General features: G+C 42.0%; 1 protein-coding gene across 1 annotated transcript in view; it reads left to right on the top strand.

Annotated features, from left to right (window-relative positions):
• LOC124795344 (proton-coupled amino acid transporter 1) overlaps window positions 1–21,513 on the top strand; it is a 257,315-nt gene that overhangs the window by 218,589 nt on the left and 17,213 nt on the right. Inside the window, exons 7-8 of the mRNA XM_047259332.1 lie at window positions 4,524–4,799; window positions 18,309–18,487. Coding sequence (XP_047115288.1) covers window positions 4,524–4,799; window positions 18,309–18,487 — 455 coding nt within the window. The remainder of the gene's footprint in view (window positions 1–4,523; window positions 4,800–18,308; window positions 18,488–21,513) is intronic.

The raw sequence follows: 21,513 nt of genomic DNA, 5'->3' as shown, positions 1-21,513 counted from the left end.
CTCCCTATTCCAATATGACTCATCAAGTATTTAGTTGCATAAAATATTACCTTGAGTTCTACAGTACATACATGGAGAAAAGCTGTACATAATTTTGGTTATAACTTCAATAATACAAACGCGTAACTCTTTCATACATACCTCTCTCTCTCTCTCTCTCTCTTCCTCAACATAATGCAATGCAGCCACGTTCATCACCACACCAAATCACACACAGCCAAAGCACACCTTCTTCATTCAATAACAGTCTCGAACAAACAGACATGAATAAGAAAGTACGTTCAAAAATTCACAAGCCATGTGGAGTGTCTCAGCGTCGTCGTTTCTCATTGGCCAACGCCAATGACTTTAGACAGAGAAACTGGCGTAGCAGACGCAACAGTGAACATACGTAAGTCGATCAGTGGGCACATCTACATCTACATCTACATTTATACTCCGCATGCCACCCAACGGTGTGTGGCGGAGGGCACTTTACGTGCCACTGTCATTACCTCCCTTTCCTGTTCCAGTCGCGTATGGTTCGCGGGAAGAACGACTGTCTGAAAGCCTCCGTGCGCGCTCTAATCTCTCTAACTTTACATTCGTGATCTCCTCGGGATGTATAAGTAGGGGGAAGCAATATATTCGATACGTCATCCAGAAACGCACCCTCTCGAAACCTGGCGAGCTAGCTACACCGCGATGCAGAGCGCCTCTCTTGCAGAGTCTGCCACTCGAGTTTGCTAAACATCTCCGTAACGCTATCACGGTTACCAAATAACCCTGTGACGAAACGCGCCGCTCTTCTTTGGATCTTCTCTATCTCCTCCGTCAACCCGATCTGGTACGGATCCCACACTGATGAGCAATACTCAAGTATAGGTCGAACGAGTGTTTTGTAAGCCACCTCCTTTGTTGATGGACTACATTTTCTAAGGACTCTCCCAATGAATCTCAACCTGGTACCCGCCTTACCAACAATTAATTTTATATGATCATTCCACTTCAAATCGTTCTGCACGCATACTCCCAGATATTTTACAGAAGTAACTGCTACCAGTGTTTGTTCCGCTATCATATAATCATACAGATATGATACAGATATAATCATACAGATATGACAGCAAAGAGTAGAAGACAAGCAATAAACGTAATACTCAGAAACTGGCAAATACAGGAGGCAACTTTCACCTTTAATGAACTGAAGATGAGGAGGATATTGTCCTTGCTAAGACTGTTATTTTTCCTCGAAAGTGAAAGACTACTGGGTTGGTACGATTTCTGTAGTAATAGGGAATGCCGCGGATCATACTAGCCTCTCTGTACGTGTCTAGCGATCACTGACCAGTTACATCTCACAACTAATGTGATATGTGCCATTAAAACGCATTAGTTAAGAAGACTGAGGTAAACAAACTGTCTATATTGGGTAATGAATGACGTTGTCATGCAGAAGTAATATTTCACCAAGCTGATAGTTTTATTTTCACAGATTTTCCAATTTTGAAGGCCCTTGGGCACCCTTTTCCATTACCCTACATAGCCCACAGCTGATTTTTACATACAATGCAACCAAACTGGGCAGTAGCACAAGAAAAATTTTGAATGTTTAAAACAGTGCCAAATAAAAGCCACTCCACTGAGGCCACACCACCCTGTCATTCTTGCAGAGTGCGATCAAAAAATCACCCCAGTTTTGCTAGTAAGATGAATTTCCGTTGCTTCTCTCATAACAGAGTACTAGAATGACACTCTGTGGACAATTCTTCATGAGGTACAAAAATTTGTTTCTGCAACAACTGGCTAAGACATAAAAAAAATAAGAGTAACATCAACTGTATCGAAACAATGAAATATACAATCCAAATAAAATGCACATGTTATAATTTTAGGTCTACAATAGACAAATGATTATAAACTTCACAGCGAGGTGACGAAAGTCAGTGCATTGGCGGAGCTGTCATTTTCACTCAAGTGATTCATTTAAAAAGATTTCCGACGTGATTATGGCCGCACGACGAAAATGAACGGACTTGGAGCGCGGAGTGGTGGTTGGAACTAGACACGTGGGACATTCCATCTCAAGGAATTCAATATTTCGAGAGCCACTGTGTCAAGAGTGTGGTGACAATACCGAATTTCAGGTATACTTCTCACCACGGACAACGCAGTGGCCAACGGCCTTCACTTAACGATCGAGAACAGCATCGTTTGCGTAGAGCTGGCAGTGCTAACAGACCAACAACACTGAGTGAAATGACCGCAGAAATCAACGTGGGACGTACGATGAATGTATCCGTTAGGATGGTGAGGCGAAATTTGGCGTTAATAGGCCATGGTAGCAGACAACCGACGCGAATAACTTTGCTAACAGCACGACATCATGCTGCTCCTCTTCTGGGTTCTTGTCCATATTGGATGGATCCTAGGCTACAGAAAAACCGTGGGCTGGTCAGATGAAGCATGATTTCAGGTAGTAAGACCATATACATGGAATGGACTGGGTCCTCTTGTCCAGCTGAACCGATCGTTGTCTGGAAATGATTATGTTCGGCTACGTGGGAGCCATCTGCAGCCATTCATGGACTTCATGCTTCCAAACAAAGATGTCTTGTCAGTGGGCCACAAACGTTTACGATTGGTTTGAAGAACATGCTGGACAATTCAAGCGCATGGTTTGGCCATCAAGATCGCGCGACACGAGTCCCACCGAACATTTGTGGAATACAATCGAGAGGACAGTTCGTGCACAAAATCCTGCACTCCGAATAGTGTCGCAATCATGGAAAGCTATAGAGACAGCGTGGCTCAATATTTCTGCAGCGGGCTTCCGACGATTTCTTGAGTCCATACCAGGTCGGGTTGCTGCACCATGTAGGGAAAAAGGAGGTCCGACACGATATTAGGAGGTATACCATGACTTTTGTCACATCAGTTTATACACTACTGGCCATTAAAATTGCTACACCAAGTAGAAATGCAGATGAGAAACGGGTATTCATTGGACAAATATATTATACTAGAACTGAAATGTGAATACATTTTCACGCAATTTGGGTGCATAGATCCTGAGAAATCAGTACCCAGAAAAACCACCTCTGGCCGTAATAACGGCCTTGATACGACTGGGCATAGAGTCAAACAGAGCTTGGATGGCTTGTACAGGTACAGCTGTCCATGCAGCTTCAACACGATACCACAGTTCATCAACAGTAGTGACTGGCGTAGTGTAACGAGGCAGTTGCTCGGCCACCATTGACCAGACGTTTTCAATTGGTGAGAGATCTGGAGAATGTGCTGGCCAGGGCAGCAGTCGAACATTTTCTGCATCCAGAAAGGCCCGTACAGGACCTGCAAATGCGGTCGTGCATTATCATGCTGAAATGTAGGGTTTCGCAGGGACTGAATGAAGGGTAGAGCCACGGGTCATAACACATCTGAAACGCAACGTCCTCTGTTAAAAGTGCCATCAATGCGAACAAGAGGTGACCGAGACGTGTAACCAATGGCACCCCATATCATCACGTCGGGTGATACGCCAGTATGGCGATGACGAATACACGCTTCCAATGTGCGTTCACCGCGATGTCGCCAAACACGGATGCGACCATGATAATGATTTAAACAGAACCTGGATTCACCCGAAAAAATGACGTTTTGTCATTTGTGCACCCAGGTTCGTCGTAGAGTACACCATCGCAGGCGCTCCTGTCTGTGATGCAGCGTCAAGGGTAACCGCAGCCACTGTCTCCGAGCTGATAGTCCATGCTGCTGCAAACGTCGTCGAACTGTTCGTGCAGATGGTTGTTGTCTTGCAAACGTCCCCATCTGTTGACTCAGGGATCGAGACGTGGCTGCACGATCCGTTACAGCCATGCGGATAAGATGCCTGTCATCTCGACTGCTAGTGATACGAGGCCGTTGGGATCCAGCACGGCATTCCGTGTTATCCTCCTGAACCCACCGATTCAATACTCTGCTAACAGACATTGGACCTCGACCAACGCGAGCAGCTATGTCGCGATGCGATAAACCGCAACCGCGATAGGCCACAATCCGACCTTTATCAAAGTCGGAAACGTGATGGTTCGCAATTCTCCTCCTTACATGAGGCATCACAACAACGTTTCACCAGGCAACGCCGGTCAACTGCTGTTTGTGTACGAGAAATCGGTTGGAAACTTTCCTCATATCAGCACGTTGTAGGTGTCGCCACCGGCGCGAACCTTGTGTGAATGCTCTGAAAAGCTAATCATTTGCATATCACAGCATCTTCTTCCTGTCGGTTAAATTTCGCGTCTGTAGCACTCTTCGTGGTGTAGCAATTTTAATGGCCAGTAGTGTATTATACCTCACAGGAATTAAATCTGACCCACAGAAGATGGCACATAGGTGTCGAAACATGTCTGGGTAAATAATAAGTGTTCGCATAAAGCAGATTTTGAACACAAACCCAAACGAAGTATACAAGTTTGCATGCACTACTTGTGGTCAATGGATAGAGGTAAGGCGCCCAGTTTGACGAGAGGCTTCGTGCACAGGTGGCGGACCAGTACGGGGCGTACCTGGACTCGCACCTGCACATGGCGCTGGCGTTCGTGCCGATCCTGCTGAGCTGCTGGATCCGGTCGCTCAAGTTCCTGGTGCCGGTGTCGCTGCTGGCCAACGTGCTCACCGTGGCCGGCCTCATCGCCACGCTGTACTGCCTCTCCCTCGAACTGCCCAGCCCCTCGGAGCGGCAACTCGCCGTCTTCAGCTGGTCGCAGCTGCCGCTCTTCATCGGCACCGCCATCTACGCCTTTGAAGGGATTGGTCTCGTAAGTAACGACATAACCTGTTAAATTGTTCCCCCCCTGCAAGCTTTAAGACCAAAGAAAAGTTTTTACAGACTAACAATACGGCGACAGATCACTGCTGACGATCATTTCATTACAAAGTAAGAGTGCACACAGTGCAACGATTTCGCTCGTTCCAAGAGATTAAAAGAACACCCACTGGTGTCCCTGATAAGGTTCAGATGATCTGCAACATAAAGCGGTAATTACACTACTGGGCAAAAGTTTTCGAACGCATTTCACAACTATGGATTTGTACTTAAATCAGGAATTAGGTTTCGAATGTTCTATCTTGCATGACTATCAAGAGCTTTGATGGGAACCCAGTTCTAAGCAAAGAAGGGAAAGCAGAAAGGTGGAAGGAGTATGTAGAGGGTCTATACAAGGGCGATGTATTTGAGGACAGTATTATGGAAACGGAAGAGGATGTAGATGAAAATGAAATGGGAGATATGATACTGCGTGAAGAGTTTGACAGGGCACTGAAAGACCTGAGTCGAAACAAGGCCCCGGAGTAGACAACATTCCATTAGAACTACTGACAGCCTTGGGTGAGCCAGTCCTGACAAAACTCTACCATCTGGTGAGCAAGATGTACGAGACAGGCGAAATACCCTCAGACTTCAAGAATAATATAATAATTCCAATCCCAAAGTAAGCAGGTGTTGACAGATGTGAAAACTGCCGAACTATCAGTTTAATAAGCCACGGCTACAAAATACAAACGCGAATTCTTTACAGACGAATGGAAAAACTGATAGAAGCCGACCTCGGGGAAGATCAGTTTGGATTCCGCAGATATGTTGGAACACGTGAGGCAATACTGACCCTACGACTTGTCTTAGAAGAAAGATTAAGGAAAGGCAAACCTACGTTTCTAGCATTTGTAGACTTAGAGAAAGCTTTTGGCAATGTTGGCTGGAATACTCTCTTTGAAATTCTGAACGTGGCAGGGGTAAAATATAGGGAGCGAAAGGCTATTTACAATTTGTACAGAAAGCAGATGTCAGTTATAAGAGTCGAGGGACATGAAAGGGAAGCAGTGGTTGGGAAGGGATTGAGACAGGGTTGTAGCCTCCCCCTGATGCTATTCAATCTGTATATTGAGCAAGCAGTAAAGTAAACGAAAGGAAAGTTCGGAGTAGGTATTAAAATCCATGGAGAATAAATAAAAACTTTGAGGTTCACCGATGACAATGTAATTCTGTCAGAGACAGCAAAGGACTTGGAAGAGCAGTTGAACGGAATGGACAGTCTCTTAAAAGGAGGGTATAAGATGAACATCAACAAAAGCAAAACGAGGATAATGGAATGTAGTCGTATTAAGTCGGGTGATGCTGAGGGAATTAGATTAGGAAATGAGACACTTAAAGTAGTAAAGGAGTTTTGCTATTTGGGGAGCAAAATGACTGATAATGGTCGAAGTAGAGAGGATGTAAAACGCAGACTGGCAATGGCGAGGAAAGCGTTTCTGAAGAAGAGAAATTTGTTAACATCGAGTATAGTTTTAAGTGTCAGGAAGTCGTTTCTGAAAGTATTTGTATGGAGTGTAGCCATTTATGGACGTGAAACATGGACGATAAATAGTTTGGACAAGAAGAGAATAGAAGCTTTCGAAATGTGGTGCTACAGAAGAATGCTGAAGATTAGATGGGTAGATCACATAACTAATGAGGAGGTATTGAATAGGATTGGGGAGAAGAGAGTTTGTTGCACAACTTGACTAGAAGAAGGGATCGGTTGGTAGGACATGTTCTGAGGCATCAAGGGATCACCAATTTAGTATTGGACGGCCGCGCGGAGAGTAAAAATCGTAGAGGGAGACCAAGAGATGAATAAATTAAGCAGATTCAGAAGGATGTAGGCTGCTGTAGGTACTGGGAGATGAAGAAGATTGCACAGGATAGAGTAGCATGGAGAGCTGCATCAAACCAGTCTCAGGACTGAAGACCACAACAACAACGTCATAACCCCGTCCCGATAATAAAACACGTACAAGCCAGTAAAGACACAGCGCCTGTGTTGTGTATTCGACTGGTTGTTTGCATAGAGGGGCGCTGAAGATTACCGAAACACCGACGTGCCTTTACCTAAGACGGTTCTATTCAGATAAGCCTCATTCCTGTCTGAGTAGCAACCATTTCGCATTGGTTTACTATCCATTGTGTGCATCTACCAGCGTGTTTGTACACCTGACTAGGTTCACACTATATCACCTCATACTTGGAGAGGAGGAGAAGACTGGAATTGAAAAACGTATTGTAGTTGTAGCTATGCGTCAGTAAGTAGTAGGGACAACAGCAACAAAAGTTGACGTAGCCCAGTCTACAGTGATGTATACATTGAAGCGGTAAAAGAAATCCGGTGCCAATGCCGCGATCTGGAAGACCCTAACTAACACCATACAAGGAATATGAGTTCATTTGTGTATAGAGTAAACATCAGATGACTCTTACTGCACCTGAAATTGACGAGAAAGTAAATAGCACGCGAGCTGCTCCAATTTCTCCCTCAGCTGTGCAACTCCATCTATGTGAACAAGTGAGGCGTAGCGCCGTATACCGATCCTGCCTTCGAGGCGGTTAAGTGGGAGATGTGTCTCAGAGCCGGATAGTGACAGATGGTGATGCGAGACTGGACGCGCACGTAGTTTATGTATCAGCCGATAGAGGACAGTACTGGATAGAGGACTGTGATTTAGTTTCGATTGTGCCCATTAGAGTGCATTAAAATAATAGAACGTTTTTCATAAACTGTTCTAGTATTTTAATAAAGTTTAATTATGTCTTTTTGTGTATGTAAAATGTTATAAATGTGTTGTAGCAGTATGAATGATGCGTGAGTGTGGTTTAAAGTTAATATGAAGATAAATATTTAACGAGTTATGTAGTGAGATTTAGTGTGGGAACATTTCGAAGAAGTATGGATGTGGACAAAGGGGATTTTTGTAGAACAGATTTGTAAAGTAAGTTTATGATAAAGGGAAAGTTAATTCAGGTATAAATAACAATAGTAAATAACTTTATGCATAAACAAAACTTCAGCATATTAGATAATTACGTCGGTAAAAAGTGCAGTCGTTAGGTTTACTATTTTGCGATTGGTTATTGATGGAAAGCGCGGACTGACGCGGGAGAATGTTGTTTTGCTATTGGCTGTTGAGTAAACTGACCACTGGCAAAGCAATATTCTTCGTGCGCCTTTCTCTGCTGGTAGAGAAGACTTAGAGTAGTCTAGAGAGGAGTCGGAGCCTAGCCATGAAACAGTTCGGACGTGTGTAGTAGTAGTTCCGATGGAAATGATAAGTTGACGCATCTAGCAGTGTTTCATACATCAAAAGTGTTGTAAAGTGACGGCATAATTATTCCGATGGGTGTGTAGAAATTTCGGAATTTTTAAGCGAATTTTGTGACGATAAAAGACATTAATTCCGCGTGGCGTATTGAGCAGGTCGGTGGCTAAAAACTTTGAGTGCATTAGGTACCGACAGACTTAATATTTGTTGAGCATTCTCAATCAGAAACAATCCGTATTTTTGTAGCTATTACGTTTTAATAAAATGCAACACCATAATAGGTCAGTCAAATTGCAGAAATACCTTGCAAAAGGTGGGGTAGAAGAGTTTATTTTTTCAACTCGTTCATATGGTTGGAAATATTAGAAAACCGAGATTTGCCAACAAAATTTCGCTTGGGAAAACCTTCTGCAGTCAAAAAGCTTGGAAAATTTCGGACTTTTTTCCGTTTTTTCAAAATATCTCAGTTTCATTTGCTCCTATCGCTTTAACGTCTATTTTCTTTTTTAAAGAGCACAAAATTCTCTACAAATTTGATTCTTGCCATTTTTTTCTACTCCCAATATCTAAGGCGCTACAGCGCCTCAAAAAATACCAATTTTTCAAATTTTGAGTATAGTGGCAAGATACCTTATTTTTGAACACTATTTTTTCACTTTCTGTTTGTGTAGCATAAATACATTATACATCATGTTATATGTTGGAATTTACCACCACACTTTTAAGTATTCAATTTCTCTGTATGCAACATGAGGATTCCTGGGCACCCAACTATTGTGATTCTTACATCACTACCTGAAGTTCACTATGGTCCACCTCAGCCCTGGTATTTGTAAAACTATAAATATAAAAATACATCATTAAGAGACATAGACACACACACACACACACACACACATACGCACACACACACACATACACACGCACAGAAAATAAATTGTCTGAACTATTATTAGCTGCAATAGGCAACCTAATTAGGTAGGTAATTATTCTTGTGTATAAAAGCCACACAGTTGACATTAAAAATAAGTAGCTTTATTACAATTAAAATGCATTGACAGTTACTAAAAAATGTTGACAGTTCTGGGTGTGTAATACTTGTAATATCGCACATTAGCGCACTTGAGACAGATATGAGCATCGCTTCCAACGTTTTGATGGGACAGGTTCCTCAGTGTCACCAGAAATACCTTGAGTTACGGATTCAGGGTCTGTACATAGAGTTGATCCCAGATTGACCTCTTCTTTAAACAGCGTGTCAGCCTCAGCAAGTTCGTTGATTTCGTCAGCGGTTTCCTCAACATCCTCCATAACATCTTCTTCACTGTCTTCATATAAAATTTTTTGCACGTTTTCACAGTTGACCCCACTACATTTCTTGCAAATTGAAGAACATTTCAAACCCGCTTTTCTGCAGGAGCACGCTCCGCCACAGTTCAGCTTGCATGAGCATGAGACAATGTGACGAAGTGCTTCAGGTGCTGGATCTTGGCTCATTATAACGGGTATTGGACCGTGGTCACTGTGATTCCAGCCCCATTTCTCAGGAGGTTTCCAGTTTCCCATCCTACTTTGGACTTGTTGGTAAGTCCGCAACGAATGATGATGTGCAGCATCTAGTGTAGGTGGCAACCGTGCAAGATTCAGTTTGCTTTTTGTGGCAGACTTGGCGAATAGCTGGTACCGCAAATGGTCTAGTGTGTGGGAACTGCTGACATCTCCACTAGACAATGCGATAGTAACCTGTTTTGTTGCTGTTATTATTTCTTCACGGGTAGCATGTGTTTTATTGAACGAGCAAAGCGCTGAGGTTAGGTGTTCATTTTTCGCAACAATATTGCAGCACTTAATTTTTCCTCGACCAAAAAAAGCGGATGTTGTATCATATCCGCTAAAGGCGTGAGTGAACAGAATATATTCACTGTCAAACTTGTAAGATGCAGTGGAAAACCACTTGTTTTCTGCATTTCCTCTTCCTGGCTTTAAGAAAAATAAGTTTTCAATGCCTTGCCCCAAACCGGTCATGAGCACAACCAGGTCAACATCTTCTCCTACAATGACAACACTTCCAAAATCTTTGGTTCTTGAAATGACAGATGTTACAATCATAACGTCAGCATCTTGTTGTGGCTGGTGCACTTCAACGCTACACCCCAGAAATTTCTTTTTAAGAAGTGTGATCTAACGAATCTTGTTTCGTTCGTTGTACAAGAACTTGTCCTGAGGGATTTGGTTCACCATCTCTGATTCAACCACAACGTCAACCGAAAAATGTTTTTTGGAACTACGAATCCTCTCAGCACTCTTTGTGCTACATTTGTCTCCCTCACATGGATACCCATCAAATACAATAGCAAATTGAGATCCAAATTGACGTTGCAGATAAGAAACATAGCTTTGGGCTATTGACTTGAAGCAAACATTTCGAGTCCAGTGTCACTTTGTGGATAAGGTAACCGCCATCAAAATTTCGTTTGGCATATGGCAGTCTTAACTGCTTGGTTAAAAAGTCATCAGAATTCCCTTTTGCACATAAGAAGCATTTCTCTTTGAACTCGAACTGACCTTTTTCCTGCGACCGACATAGCACGCCTGTTGGTTCCTGAGGATGACGAAGGCTAGCTGCTACCATTCTCTCATTAATGTACTTCTTGTAGCATGCTTCATGCACCAGCACTTCACTGAGCGTTTTCAAAAAACGGGTGTGAGCAGACTCCCTGCGTTTAGCACTACAATCGATAAGTGTGCTCAGTCCTTTCTTTTTCACATTGCATCCACCACTCACCACAGTTTTTTCGCAAATGAAACACAAATTCATGTAAGACATACTAATTTTCAGCACCACAACATATACTGAATGGAAGCGACTCCAAACTGTTATTGTTGTGTGCTAATAGCTGTCAGCGCGCTGTGAACAATCACTAGAGATAATTGCCTTCCGCCCGCCAAAGAATAAATACGCTTTTGTCCGCTAAAGAGCAATTCCTACATACTTTTTCTTATAACTGATCATTAACGTCAATCAACTGTAGAAAATTTTCGGGGTGCACTCAGCCTCGTGATGCCAATTGAGGAGCTACTCGACCGAATAGTAGCGGCTCCGGTCAAAGAAAATCATCACAACGTCCGGGAGAGCGGTGTGCTGACCACACGCCCCTCCTATCCGCATCCCCATCTGAGGATGATACGGCGGTCGGATGGTCCCGCTGGGCCACTTGTGGCTTGAAGACGTAGTGCAACTGTAGAAAATGTACGGCACCTGCATGCAATCGTATTGCATATTGTAACACAAATAAACTTCACTCAATCCGACGTGAATGTGTTCGTAGTTACTGAATATGATGGTTTGTCCTCGCCCTGCCGCAGAGTGAGATGGTAAATTCCAATGAATAACATGATGAGTAATATGTTTATACCACACAAATAGAAACTGAAATAACAGTGTTCAAAAATTAGGTAATTTGCCACTTTGCTCGAAATTTGAAAAATCGGTATTTTTTGACGCGCTGTAGCGCCTTAGATATTGGGAGTAGAAAAGAATGGTAAAAATCAAATTTGTAGAGAATTTTGTGCTCTTTAAAAAAGAAAATAGACCTCAAAGCGATAGGAGTAAATGAAACTGAGATATTTTGAAAAAACTGAAAAAAGTCTGAAATTTTCGAAGTTTTTTGACTGCAGAAAGTTTTCCCAAGAGAAATTTTGTTGGCAAAACTTGGTTTTCTAACCTTTCCAACAATATGAACGAGTTAAAAAAATAAAATCTTCTACCCCACCTTTTGCAAGGTACAGGCTTTTTTTCTGACAGTTTCACTGGACTATAAACCTGCTAACGTGAGTGAAAGGGATTGTGAGTGACTGTGTTAAGACTAGCACGGGCTTGGCAGTGATCCTTGTTCACCTAAGTTTCAAAATATATGAATTAAGGACAAAATTTCCAAGCTTCCATTTCGTGTGAAAACTTTCTCCCGAAACGTAGATTAGTGACTTTAATTGCAGCCTGGTTCACGTCGAAGTACAGTAGGTTTCGCTCGGCTTCCCTACTGATGATCTGCTGAGACAATGTTCACAGGTAGGTGCAGGTTCGTCGTAAAGGTACGGAAGGAACCGCGCCGCCGCACCAATTTTCAAGGGGCGCACAGTAGATAGAAACCTTTACTATGCAAAAAAAAAGGGGGGGGCAAAGATTGCAGTGGGCATAACAACGTAAAAACTGGAGCGGCCAGTAATGGTCCAAAATGTTATTCACGGCAGAAACTAAGTTTGAAATATTTGGAAGCAATCGTCGAATGTTTGTTCGTCAACTTCGTGGAGAACGTATGAAGAGTCAGCGAGTGACGTCAGCGTTAAAGCATGGTGGAGGGTCGGTCATGGGTTGGGTATGTGTTTTGGGTGATAAAGTCGGTGGTCTAGTAAGACTTAATGGAACATTAAAGGCAGAAGGATATCACAAGATACTGATCAAAAATCCAATTCCATGTGGCAAAAGTTGTTCTGCAGCACGACAGTGATCCCAGACATGCTTCTAAATTGTCCAGAAGTTATGGTAACAGAAAAGAGAAATGTGGGGAACTGAAGAATTTGGCTAAGACTAAATTACAGACGTGCTGGACTGTAATATCTCCAAAAACGCTACAATATTTTATCTCCAGAATAGCAAGAGTTTGTGCAGCTGTTCTGCGGGCAAAGCGTGGATACTTTGGTGAGGCTAAAATCTAAACCATTTTATATTGTACTTAATGATAGAGAGAGAAAATATTTATATTTATTTTCTTGTTCTGTATAATTTGTACGATGTATTTCTACATTTAAATGAAGTATGTAGCCTTTATCATGGGTGACAGGAATCTTTAGACCGGTAGTGCAGATGTGACGTAATTATCCCACAGCCGTAGGAAGAGTTAGCCGTTGCCAGAATGACATTTTCATTCTTCAGCTGAGTAAACACGCTTTCACAACCTAAAACCAAGACTCCACTGCACAGTGAAATATTCATCCAACCCACAGGTTGCAGCTAATCAGGACAGCTTCTGTGTAGTTTGGTGAACAACAGAGAGATACTGTAAGAATTGACGCTTTGAGGAAGGGACGTATTAGAATGTTTTCCGAAAAATTACAGCAACAGACTTCATTTTGCAGAACTAAGATGCGGGCAAAGACAAAGTGAAACCACCAGTTACAGCTTCCATTTCACATTAAAGGCAGACACTACGATAACGTCGTTACTATTCTCTCCATTTGTCCGTGATACGAGGGCAACGTGTAACCGAACTTTCAAAGTGACGATTGCCTGACTACGATTTAATCAAGGGGAACTCTCGGTAGTGCGTTCATCACCTTCGTCTGAGTTCTAATGCTAACTGAAACTGTGACACTATTGTTTAAATCTTAATCACCTGTTCCTCAATGACTCATCTCAGTGACTCACCAGAACGCTATATGAACTGTTACTAAAGTTATGAAATTCTTTTATGGCCTCCCCCCCCCCAACTTGCAACTAATGACATTGTTATGCATAGATATTTATGCGAGTTCAACAGAAAGACGTATATATGTTTAGTGGAGTCTTTTACCTTGCAAGAATGGATTTTGTGCTGTTTTTATGTTTTATTTTATGTGCCTAATACGTCGTAATTTCGCAGTGATAGGTATGAATGTATTATGTGTCCCAAGGTCAAATTAAAATAAAAAAATAAAAGAGACAACGAATTGATTTACCCCCAAACGGAAACTGGTCTAGAGGCATCCGAGAAATTGTCGTGTAAAATACTGAGTAAATTTATTGAATAAAAATGTGAAAATCAAATTCAACACTATTTTTTTCGTGTGAAAAACGTGTACTTTTACTTAAGGTCGTGTTCCCAAGCAGCCTTTGCGGTTCCTAAGTGAGAACGTATACACAGTTTAGTGCCGGAGAATGCGGCTTCTCTGATCGACTGTTTAGCAACAATACGGGGGTCGTTTGTGCGCCGGCTCACGGCGCTAGATGCGCTGAAACCTTTTACGCATGCGCGGAGCGAGCTTTGTCGACCAATCACAGCGCTCGCTGGCACGTATGCGGCCCCAGGCATCATTAAATGTCAAACTTGCTTTGTCAGTGCACTACCTATTTCATAAGTCGATTTTGACCAGTTTATTACTTCTAACATGGATCGGTGGCTGAAGTCAAGATCATTGAAGAAGGTTGCAGTTTCTACATCGCCTTCACAACAAGGGAAGTTTCCAGTTGAAATGAATGAGGAGGGAGGACGACCAAAAGGAAGACTTTACATACATTTGAACATATTTCTTCGGATTTCACGAAAAAGCACACACACACACACACACACACACACACACACACACGACTGTTACGAAATATGGATGCTCCTTGCACAACAGCAGCCAAATAGTGGAAATAAACAGATCATAAGTGGCAGCTTTTCAACAGCGAACAGTTTGGACGTGACGTTGATTGCTCTTGGAGGAAGACAGCTCCATCAGGTGAAATTTCAATTACCAAGTAACTTTAATCAGGCTATAGTGTGTTGAACAAAAGGAGTAAATCCACTAGTAAGTGTCTGGATACAGTGGGAATTCAAATTGGATCGTTAATTTCGTTTTCATTCATCTCTAAACCAAAGACTATTGATACTTCAGGGGAGAGGGGAGGTCATTGGGAACATAGCACTTGCATTAAGAAGCTTTCAGTTCCCATGGGTTTCGGTCTGAAATTTAAAGTTACTGTGCTCTTGACTGACTAGGGGTCCGCTATGGATTCTCGACTGAAGAAGGGGGGTCCGCCAGCTGAAAAGGTTGGGAATCCCTGCCCTACACCAAAGTACATAAAAAATGATTACATGATTTTTCACTAAATTTTGAGTAGAAGCAGGTCAGTAAAGAAAAATACAGAAAGGCGAGTCACTTTAAGTGACAGGCGTACTGCTAAACTGAAATGTTTAATTTTTGATTCTGGCTGACAAGGGAGAACGTGATGCAGCTTATTTCAGAAATAACTCCAGCTGAGATTCTCTCTTGTCAAGACTGCGTTGCTTCACAGCGCAAGCGCTGCTGCAGATGCTGTGCAAATATTTGTGTAGCTTCACGTTTGTCTGTGACTTTACCATCATAATTACGCTCTAACGATCCATCTCTTGTCTCACTTTACGAGACACATGTCTCATAGCCTCACTGCAAACTAACTTGAACTAAATTCTCATACCTTGTACACGAGATACAATTTTTAAAATCCCAGATCGTTCTAAGACGAATCTCTCACACATTTCCAGCGGTTACGCCGGCTAGTGGTTAGCGCACCGAGACGTGGGTTTCAAATTTTCGAACTGATGCTCTGATTTCGGTTTTCCCAAATCGATGAAGGTGAATGTTGGGATAGTTCCTCTGACAAGCACATGGCCAATTTCCTTCCTTGTTGCTGCGCTATAAGAGCTTCTGCGCCATATCTTATGATCGTGTCTTCGACAGGACGTAAACCCCTAATCTTCCCCACTTCCTTTACACATTCCCATAACTATCGTACACAAACTTCTTGATACCTCTCTTGTTGTTTTTGTTTCTTGTTATTTTATCGGCAACAATAATTGGGACAAGTGCGTGGAACAACTAGAAAGCCTAATAGAACGCCACAATGACAATTCAGATAGACAGATACATAAATGACACAAATACTGACGGAATAATAAAAGGGAGTCTTACGACAACTGGCATCTGTTATATTACACCATTCGCTGTATACGTACGGTTCGTAAAACCAACCAGTGGTACGAAACGGCTTATTTTGTCTCTGTGAGTATTTTCGTGCATAGTTGTCTAATACGCTTCGTCCGTGTATTCTGTGTGTTATTGGTCTTCATATACTTTTCCGATGACTCCGATGCATCATCGCTTTGCTCTTCCCCAACACTGCTTCCCCTCGTTCTCGATCTGTTTTTATCCCAATAGCGTAATCCGCCCTTGAAAGAGGTCTCTTATGAATCCCTCGTCTGATTAATTCTCGAGACCCTTACACAGTTGGATTTCCATGAGAGCCATAGAGGATGCATACAGTATCTGACCAGAAGAACACGGGTACCCATATGTAATGGGGAATTAACCACTATGTGTTACAAGTAGAGTGTAAAGCGAGGCGGAAAGTATTTTGTTGCCAGTAGAGAAGCAGAAAGGCAAAATGTATCGGTCGGGAGAGCTTAGTGACTTCGCACGTGGATTAGTCATTCAGTGTCACCTGAATAAAACACTACTGGCCATTAAAATTGCGACACCACGAAGATGACGTGTTACAGAAGCGAAATTTAACCGACGGGAAGAAGATGCTGTCATATGCAAATGATTAGCTTTTCAGAGCTTTCACACAAGGTTGGCGCCGGTGGTGACACCTACAACGTGCTGACATGAGGAAAGTTTCCAACCGATTTCTCATACACAGACAGCAGTTGACCGGTGTTGCCTGGTGAAACGTTGTTGTGATGCCTCGTGTAAGGACGAGAAATGCGTACCATCACATTTCCGACTTTGATAAAGGTCGGATTGTAGCCTATCGCGACTGCGATTTATCGTATCGTGACATTGCTGCTCGCGTTGGTCGAGATCCAATGACTATTAGCAGAATATGGAATCGGTGGGTTCAGGAGGGTAATACGGAACGTCGTGCTGGATCCCAACGGCCTCGTATCACTAGCAGTGAGATGACAGGCATCATATCCGCATGGCTGTAACTATCAGCTCGGAGACCATGGCTGCGGTTACCCTTGACGCTGTATCACAGACAGAAGCGGCTGCGATGGTGTACTCAACGACTAACCTGGGTGCAAGAATGGCAAAACGTCATTCTTTCGGATGACTCCAGGTTCTCTTTACAGCATCATGATGGTCGCATCCGTGTTTGGCGACATCGCGATGAACGCACATTGGAAGCGTGTATTCGTCATCGCCATACTGACGTATCACCCGGCTTCATGGTATGGGGTGCCATTGGTTACACGTCTCGGTCACCTCTTGTTCGTATTGAGGGCACTTCGAACAGTGGACGTTACATTTCAGATGTGTTTCGACCCGTGCCTCTACCCTTCATTCGATCTCTGCGAAACCCTACATTTCAGCAGGATAATGCACGAACCGCATGTTGTAGGTCCTGTACGGGCCTTTCTGGATATAGAAAATGTTAGACTGCTGCCCTGGCCAGCACATTCTCCAGATCTCTCACCAATTGAAAACGTCTGGTCAATGGTGGCCGAGCAACTGGCTCGTCACACTACGCCAGTCACTACTCTTGATGAACTGCGGTATCGTATTGAAGCTGCATGGGCAGCTGTACCTGTACCTGTACCAAGCTCTGTTTGACTCAATGGCCAGGCGTATCAAGGCTGTTATTACGGCCAGAGGTGGTTGTTCTGGGTACTGATTTCCCAGGATCTATGCACCCAATTTGCGTGAAAATGTAATCAGATGTCAGTCATAGTATAATATATTTGTCCAATGAATACCCGTTTATCATCTGCATTTCATCATGGTGTAGCAATTTTAATGGCCATTAGTGTAGATTTCGCTCCAGACTCCGGCGTCCAACATCACTAACTTTCCCAGTTTCGGCTTTTGTGGAAGAATGGGCATCCATTCATCCACAGACATTCAGGCAACTCGTTTAAATTGTTCCCACCACAGTTTAAGCCGTCATAAAGGCGAAGGGTGGACACAAAATATATTAATGTCCAGTGGTAGATGTCTGGATAGTTTTGATCAGATAGTGTACATGTCCGTTCGATAATGGTCACGACTGAAATCAGAGATATTCTGGATATTCTGATTTATGCAAAAAGTGGTCGTCAAACAATTTCAGCGTATATCATCCGCGAATAGAGTAGGTAGGGTGAAAAGGGATTCTGGTACACTAAGAACTTGCGAATACACGGTGCAACCATTTGGAGTGAAAATCTGTCCCAGCTTACGTGAAGCATAGTACCTGTGTCTGCAAGTAAAGCCATCATCAGCCCGAAAGTTTGTTTGAACACAATAATGGTTTAGTACAGATGGTCCTGTTGGATATAGTATGTCTTTGCCTTTCCGCCACCCTCAAACTGACTTACCGAGCCAGTGTAGTGGCGCCTAAAACTATTCGTGGACTCCGAAATCGGTATTTTCCACAGTGACGTACAGTGCGATTTTATCGACATTATAGTGTGGACGGCTTGTATTTTCTGCAGGTGCTTCCGCTGCAGGAGCAGATGAAAAAGCCCCAGCAGTTCACCAGCCCGCTGGGAGTCCTCAACGTGGGCATGAGCGTCGTCTGCTCCCTCTTTGTCATCACTGGCTTCCTGGGCTACCTGAAGTACGGAGACGATGTCAAGGGATCCATCACCCTCAACCTGCCGCCCGATCAAATGTGAGTACACACGTGTTTGAGAACCAACTGCTATAGGTTCACGCTTGCATCCAGATCGTTCTCGAGCAATCTCCACTGGTCAGTCGGCTACACAGCGCTACGTACCGCCGCCATGGTCCGTTTAAGACAGTGGTTCCCAACCTGCGGAGTAATTATCCCCTGAGGGGTAAAACGTAAAAAATGAGTTCAGTTGTGCTGCTCCTCACAAAGTCCACGTATCACATACGTACCTGGTACTTTGTACCACGCATCTATGACAGTAGAACTGAGACATATGCTGTAGATCGCACATGCTTAAATACCTCTTAAAATGCTTTCTCCGAATTGTAGCCAGTTTCCGCAATACACCAGAAATTGTTTCATTTTTCATTTTGCAACAATAAACCATCTAATTGACAGCACACCAGTAACTATGTAATTATTATTATTATTCTTTCTTTCTTTTCTCAAACGTTATGTCTGGTCAAAAATGGAAAGTGACGCGGACCTTGATCAAGCGTGACTTCCTTTCAACTGTACGGTATATGTTATATTGCATTTAGGAACTTTCGGGTAATTGAACATGTATCAATAATTACGGATTTCTGTAGTTGTATATATAAGTTTGGATGTAGCTGTATTGCATTGATGTACTGGTGGATATTGTGTGGTATGACTCCTGTAGTTGATAGTATAATTGGTATAATGTCAACTTTATCCTGATGCCACATGTCCTTGACTTCCTCAGCCAGTTGGATGTATTTTTCAATTTTTTCTCCTGTTTTCTTTTGTATATTTGTTGTATTAGGTATGGATATTTCGATTAGTTGTGTTAATTTCTTCTTTTTATTGGTGAGTATGATGTCAGGTTTGTTATGTGGTGTTGTTTTATCTGTTATAATGGTTCTGTTCCAGTATAATTTGTATTCATCATTCTCCAGTACATTTTGTGGTGCATACTTGTACGTGGGAACGTGTTGTTTTATAAGTTTATGTTGTAAGGCAAGCTGTTGATGTGTTATTTTTGCTACATTGTCATGTCTTCTGGGGTATTCTGTATTTGCTAGTATTGTACACCCGCTTGTGATGTGATCTACTGTTTCTATTTGTTGTTTGCAAAGTCTGCATTTATCTGTTGTGGTATTGGGATCTTTAATAATATGCTTACTGTAATATCTGGTGTTTATTGTTTGATCCTGTACTGCAATCATGAAACCTTCCGTCTCACTGTATATATTGCCTTTTCTTAGCCATGTGTTGGATGCGTCTTGATCGATGTGTGGCTGTGTTAGATGATACGGGTGCTTGCCATGTAGTGTTTTCTTTTTCCAATTTGCTTTCTTCGTATCTGTTGATGTTATGTGATCTAAAGGGTTGTAGAAGTGGTTATGAAATTGCAGTGGTGTAGACGATGTATTTATATGAGTGATTGCTTTGTGTATTTTGCTAGTTTCTGCTCGTTCTAGAAAGAATTTTCTTAAATTGTCTGCCTGTCCATAATGTAGGTTTTTTATGTCGATAAATCCCCTTCCTCCTTCCTTTCTGCTTAATGTGAATCTTTCAGTTGCTGAATGTGATGTATTCTATATTTGTGGCATTGTGATCGTGTAAGTGTATTGAGTGCTTCTAGGTCTGTGTTACTACATTTCACTACTCCAAATGAGTAGGTCAATATTAGTATACCATAAGTATTTATAGCTTTTGTCTTGTTTCTTACTGTCAATTCTGTTTTCAGTATTTTTGTCAGTCTTTGTCTATATTTTTCTTTTAGTTCTTCTTTAATATTTGTTTTATCTATTCCTATTTTTTGTCTGTATCCTAGATATTTATAGGCATCTGTTTTTTCCATCGCTTCTATGCAGTCGCTGTGGTTATCCAATATGTAATCTTCCTGTTTAGTGTGTTTTCCCTTGACTATGCTATTTTTCTTACATTTGTCTGTTCCAAAAGCCATATTTATATCATTGCTGAATACTTCTGTTATCTTTAGTAATCGGTTGAGTTGTTGATTTGTTGATGCCAGTTAGTTTAGGTCATCCATGTATAGCAAATGTGTGATTTTATTATTATTATTATTATATTAGTGGCAGTGGTCAGACATAAAGCATTGGCAGGCTGTAGCCTTCCAATTTCTGTCTTCACATAACTAAGGAGTCCAGAAACAAGTGTCACTGAGGAGAGGAGTGGTGAAGAGGAATTATGTTTCGTACCAATGTCGATAGTTAGGTTTCTTTCCTGAGAATTAGTTTTAGGTAACATTTGCATTGCTTTGGAAAATATTCACCATTCCATGAATAAGAGAAGTGTTAGAAATACTCCGTGTCTCATTGACTCATTAGTTCCAGGTTTAAGGAAACACCTACAAAAACTAAGTATCATTTATCTTTCGTCATTTTAAAAATGAAAGTTTTCAAAGAAAATTCTTTTTCATTCTAAAGTTCAGTTAGGTGCTAATACTGATGTTTATATAGAAGCTTGAAGGTTATGTTTTATACGTTTCTTCAAAAGTTTCTTTACATAACAGCTTGTCTGAAGTTGAAAAAACTAAAACAATTTTTTCACAAACTTTTGTTGTACTGTTAGGCATATTACGAAATTTCTATGATAAAATTAGTGAAAATTGGTACTCTGTGCAGACGTTGAAAATTTTAGGTCTTTAATAGTCCATTTGTAAACGTTCCTAATATTTCAAAAAAGCACATTTTTGGAGAATGGTGTTAAAGGTTTCACTAAAAGTTTAATGAAGTTATGGATCATCGAAACCATTTTCTGAGTCACTAGACACCTCTTCATTTGTGCTTCTCTCAGCAGATTTCGTACGTTGTCAAAGTTGCCTCTCAGAAATCCTCTTACTCCAATCGTGTGTGAATGACGTTTCACTGATCACTTGTATGTTCCAGACGACGTGACAAGTTTCATATGTTATGTGTGGCATTACCATCATATATCCAGAAGTGTAGAGTATAAATTATTCTGTCTGCTTATCTTGTAACTTTGCAAGAACTATGTCCAAATGGAACTGACATTTGGTCCATCTTCAATAGACG

The sequence above is a fragment of the Schistocerca piceifrons genome, chromosome 4 (genome assembly GCF_021461385.2).
Source record: "Schistocerca piceifrons isolate TAMUIC-IGC-003096 chromosome 4, iqSchPice1.1, whole genome shotgun sequence".
NCBI lineage: Eukaryota > Metazoa > Arthropoda > Insecta > Orthoptera > Acrididae > Schistocerca > Schistocerca piceifrons.
The sequence above is the reverse complement of the archived record's forward strand: the minus strand, read 5'-3'. Positions and strand labels throughout refer to the sequence as shown.